Source organism: Primulina tabacum, chromosome 14 (genome assembly GCF_025594145.1).
Source record: "Primulina tabacum isolate GXHZ01 chromosome 14, ASM2559414v2, whole genome shotgun sequence".
In the NCBI taxonomy this organism is placed as follows: domain Eukaryota; kingdom Viridiplantae; phylum Streptophyta; class Magnoliopsida; order Lamiales; family Gesneriaceae; genus Primulina; species Primulina tabacum.
Genome location: NC_134563.1, coordinates 38,068,730 through 38,073,784, shown reverse-complemented (window position 1 = coordinate 38,073,784; position 5,055 = coordinate 38,068,730). Strand labels below are relative to the sequence as shown.

The window sequence follows — 5,055 nt, the reverse complement described above, 5'->3', positions numbered from 1 at the left end:
GAAATAATGCTTAAATTTTGGCATGCATGCGCTCTACAGAAAAATACAACATTTAAAAAATGACCTTAAATATTTGATTGTAAAAATAATACAGTTTAAAATAACCAAACTCATCCAAAATTTTACGCAAACATAAACGAATAAAAATCTTAAAATCATCAACATATATAAATGTTAATCTCCTCTCAAATCTCATAAATCATAATGCGGAAAATATGCGGTCCTCAGGTCGTGTCACCGCACCAGATCTGCCTACTCAGAGTTCGGCATCTCCAGTTCCCTCATCACCAAGCTCACATGCATCACACACGCCTAGTGAGTCTAAAGACTCAACACACATGTACCAAGAATAACAAGTACATATACATAGCACACAGCAGTGAAAATTACCATAATCAATATATATTTCGTGAACTTAAAGCATGAACATAAACATGTCGTATAAAATCTTATCGTGTCAAAGAATGTCTCATCATGTCATCATATATCTTTTAATTGAATTCAGTTCATTAGTTGTGACTTTTGTATCAGCTCTATTCGATGGATCCATCTACGTTTAACCACAGTACCGGGACGGCGGAGACATCAGCGACAACATTACCCATCCACTAAGCCTTGGCCTCAGCTCATCATATCTCATTTCATTATATACATATACATCGTCAGTCACAACCAATTTTCATCCTTCAAAAACATCATCATATTCACCACTTAATAAAAACATGCATATACGTAACTTTTTCCTTAAAACCAAGCATGCACCGTATTTATCATAATTTCATAAAAATCATAAACGTGATGCATAAACATTTAAAACATGATAAAATGTGCTCAGGGCGCTGCCAGGACTAAAATCTCATCCCGGGTGCAAAATGATCATTTTGCCCCTGGAAACCCAAATTGACCATTTACGCCTGGACCTCTAAAATTTGACCTGAAACTTACCAAACTCCTTAAAACATCCCAAAACATGTTAAAAGTATTTCTTAGACGTAAACTAGAGCGTGTTTCAAAACTGAATCGATTCGCTTTAAAACTTGGACCGGGGTCCTGGTTTTAACCCGAATCGACTCGAAACTTAACCAAATTTTTCCCAACGTTTTACCATACCTAAAACACAAATCTAAAGGCCCTAAAACCTCAAGACCAGACCCCTAAGCTTTTCGAACAACCCCTGGAAAGCTGCTGGAAATACATTTTTTTTTGCACAACCAAAGAATAAACCCTCGTTCCCTCAACTTGAGAATTCTCATCCCTAGCTCATGCCCAAGCGAATCGACCACGAACCAACCCACCCAGGACCTAGACTATACCCTAATGGACCTACTAGAACTATGGCTACAGCCCCATGCTATTCAAAGCTCGCCCACGAAACGCTCGACGCCAAAGGATCACCCAAGCGGCCACCTCAACTCCACGATGCCAGCGGTTCCAAATGCGAGTCCAGTAGCTTGCGGCCCCTTTTAAGCCATGACTCAGACCCAATAGGGTTTGGTCCACGGTCTGGAATGGTCCCTTATGCAGCCGGCTCACTCAACACACGATCTACCCTCCAAAAACGTGACCCCTCCTCACAGATCACCGATCGGCCCTCCTTAATTCTCCACTAACCTCCAACTCCAACATAATGTCACCTCATTACCACTGAGAACAGCCCTAGAAATACACAAGGCAGCCCTTCGCAACGACACAAAGAACGTGAGATTCATGTAAGAAATTCGAATTATTCACTTCAAACTTTTCACAAAATGCAACCACAAGCAAGATCGAAACATGAACATGCATAATCGTGTATTTCAATATATATAGCGTGAGTGAAGAGGAAACGAGATGCAAGCATGCCTTGATGCAATATACGCAAGAACGTCGGAGAAACAAGCATTGGGGAAGCGCCAGGGGAATTTTTATTGAAAGAAAGATGCTTGGCCGAAGTTTTGCTACTATGAGAGTGCTGAAACCGAGAGAAAAACTGAGTGGAGGGGGGGTTGTCGGCTAGGTGGAATTAATCTTTGGTTAAGGGAAGCTTAGGGAAATAATTAAGTAGGTAATAATAAGATAATGGGCCTTAATTATTATCTAAAAAGTTTAGAAAGAGTTTTGAGCCCACCAAGCTTAACATTAGGCTTATCAAGCCCAAACACATTCCCGAAAAAGTTTTCGTTTAGGTACATTTTTAAAATTATTGCCCGAACCTTCAAAAAGTCCTTCATTTCGATAAAATTTGATTACCGATTAAAAATATGTTATGGTGGGTAAAAGTACCCAAAAAAGCCCACTTCTTGAAAAATAAATTTAAAACACCTAATATTAATTAATAAAAAGTAATCATGTAATAAAAATAATTTTCCTGATAATTCTCCAGCCTTCGTTCCTCATTCGAGCGCAAAATGGATCTAAAAACCCTAATGCTTGAACTTTTAAAATATCATGAAATAAATCCTATCATGCAAGAATTATGCATAAAATGCATAAAAATGATTAAACACATAATTAAATAAAACCCTAGATTGCATGCAATCAGGTTACGTGAATTAAATTTCTGGACCTTACAACTCTCTCCCCCCCCCCCCCCAAATAAATTTTCGTCCTTGAAATTCAGAACGTACCGAATAACTCTGGGTAGCGACTCCCCATCTCGGTCTCGGTCTTGGTCTCGGTCTCTCAAGTAGCCTCCTCCTCGGAATGATTTAGCCACTTGACCTTGACCATCTGGATCATCTTGTTCCAGATGCCTCTTCTCCTATCTGTCCAATATTTGAGTGGTTCTATCCTCAAAAGACAGGTGCGGTGTCAGCTAAAATGGCTCATAGTTCAGCACATACGAAGGATTCGACATGTACATCCGCAGCATTGAGACGTGGAACACATTATGAACTCCCGCCAGATTCGAAGGTAAAGCGACTCTGTACGCAAGTGTCACAACTCTCTAGTATCTCGAATGGTCCGATAAATCTAGGGCTGAGCTTGCCCTTCTTCCCAAACCTCATCACACCCTTCATCGGTGTGAACTTCAGAAAAACATTATCCCATAATGCGAACTCAAGATCTCGCCGCCTCTGATCTGCATAACTCTTCTGACAGCTCTGTGCAGTCCTCATCTTGTCTTGAATCCTGCCCACTAACTTCGCTGTCTGCCTGACAATGTCCGGACCCAATTCTGCTCGCTCTCCTACCTCATTCCAATAAACTGGCGAGCTAAACTTCTTTCTGTATAGTGCCTCGTATGGAATCATACCGATTGATACCTGATAACTGTTGTTGTAGGTGAACTCAACAAGAGGTAACTTCGGTTCCCAGCTGTCCTGGAAGTCGATCATGCAAGCTCGGAGTAGGTCCTCCAGAATCTGGATCACCATTTTCGACTGTCCGTCTGTCTAAGGATGAAAAGCACTATTGAACAACAACTTAGTACCTAGCACCTAATGGAGACTCTTCCAGAATGCAGACGTGAACCTCAGATCCCTGTCTGACATGATGGACACTGGAATCTCATGCAGTCTGACTATCTCTCTGATGTATATCTCTGCGTACTGAGTCATGTGAATGTTTTCCTGATCGGTAAGAAATGACCTGCTTTAGTTAGCCGATCAACAATCACCTAGATGACATTAAATCCCAATAATCCTCGGAAGTCGTGTCACAAAATCCATGGTGATATTTTCCACTCGAGAATAGGGAGTAGTCTCAACTTTCCTGCAGGTCTCTGATGATCTGCCTTGACCTGCTGACAAGTCAAAGACTCGGAGACGGATCGCAGAATATCTCGCTTCATGCCCGACCACCAATAATGTGGGGACACGGACACTAATCATGTTCTTAATCATCATTGGGACAATTTAATTAATTATAATAAACATGGATCTAAATTTTTTTTTAAAATACAGTATTAAATGCGGAACGTAATGGAATACATTCTAATATACATGTCAGTATTAAAGTACAAGTCTCGTACTATATACAATTCTGCAAACTAAGGTTTAACAACTAAATATCAAGTGTCCAAACCCTATCTCTAATCAAGTCCGTAGTCTCCACTCTAATTACGATCTCTCTCTTCATCTTCTTGACCCCGATCCTGTCCCACCTGTTGTCATGCACACATACAAACACGACAACAGCCGGATAACTCCGGTGAGAAATACATCCCAGTATGAATCAACGAAACATGCAATCATATAAACAATGTAAAAGCATGTAACAGATATCAGTAACATGTATCAAAATATGAAACATAACCAATTAAAATCGCTAATCAGACTCCTGACTCCACATCTCAGACTAGACTCAATCCTAGTCTAGGGATCCCGGTTTCCAGACGTTGGTATTTCATATCGAATATCAGTAATAGAAGAAACTCCAATTCTATTCATCATCGATATAACCAAACATCCGGTGTCTTGACCTATCTGTCACAAACTATGGCACTTTCGCCAAATCACTATCCTGTGACAATGTGCAATGTGCCAGTGACGATTCCATCACTATCTGGCACCTATGTCACAAGATTACTCGTCTAATACTCGTCTAATACATGCCTTCTATAAATCAATAGAATAAGCATATCAATTCAAATCAATGCACACAATAACAATAAGTATGTGATTTAGGGAAACTCAAGTATATCATACTCGAGTCGTTCTCCCGGTATCACATTGACTTATACCTTTGATATGAATCTAGCCAGCCACTATGCGTTTCAAAAACCAATCCCGAGAGTACGCTTGAAGGGGTTGAATGTTGCCATTCATCCAACCAATGAAAGCTTGGAAACAAGGCTCGAAGGGTTCGGGTTGCATCACAATCAAGTAGAGGATGAATTGGAAGCTTGCGACTTAGCGCATTGGGGGCCAAAGGAATATTATCCAAGCATTGTTGAAGACGGCCGAGCCTACACGGATGTCCACACGGACAAGTACACGGGGTCCGTATCCACTACTTTTGAGACGTGAAAATTACAATGCCTACACGGACCTCCTTCCGGACCTGTACACGGGGTCCGTGTCCTTTACGACTTGGAGAGAAGATTTTTTCTAAATTAGAGTTTTAATTATTTTG

The 5,055-nt window shown here is 40.7% G+C and overlaps 1 protein-coding gene across 1 annotated transcript; it reads right to left on the bottom strand.

Moving 5' to 3' along the window:
* Positions 1 to 2,794: 2,794 nt before the first annotated feature.
* On the bottom strand, positions 2,795 to 3,356 carry LOC142524024 (uncharacterized). The gene is made up of 2 exons (XM_075627749.1): positions 2,983 to 3,356; positions 2,795 to 2,903 (listed from the first exon to the last, which is right to left on the bottom strand). The coding sequence occupies exons 1-2, from the start codon at positions 3,354 to 3,356 to the stop codon at positions 2,795 to 2,797; spliced, it is 483 nt and encodes a 160-aa protein (XP_075483864.1).
* Positions 3,357 to 5,055: the final 1,699 nt, after the last annotated feature.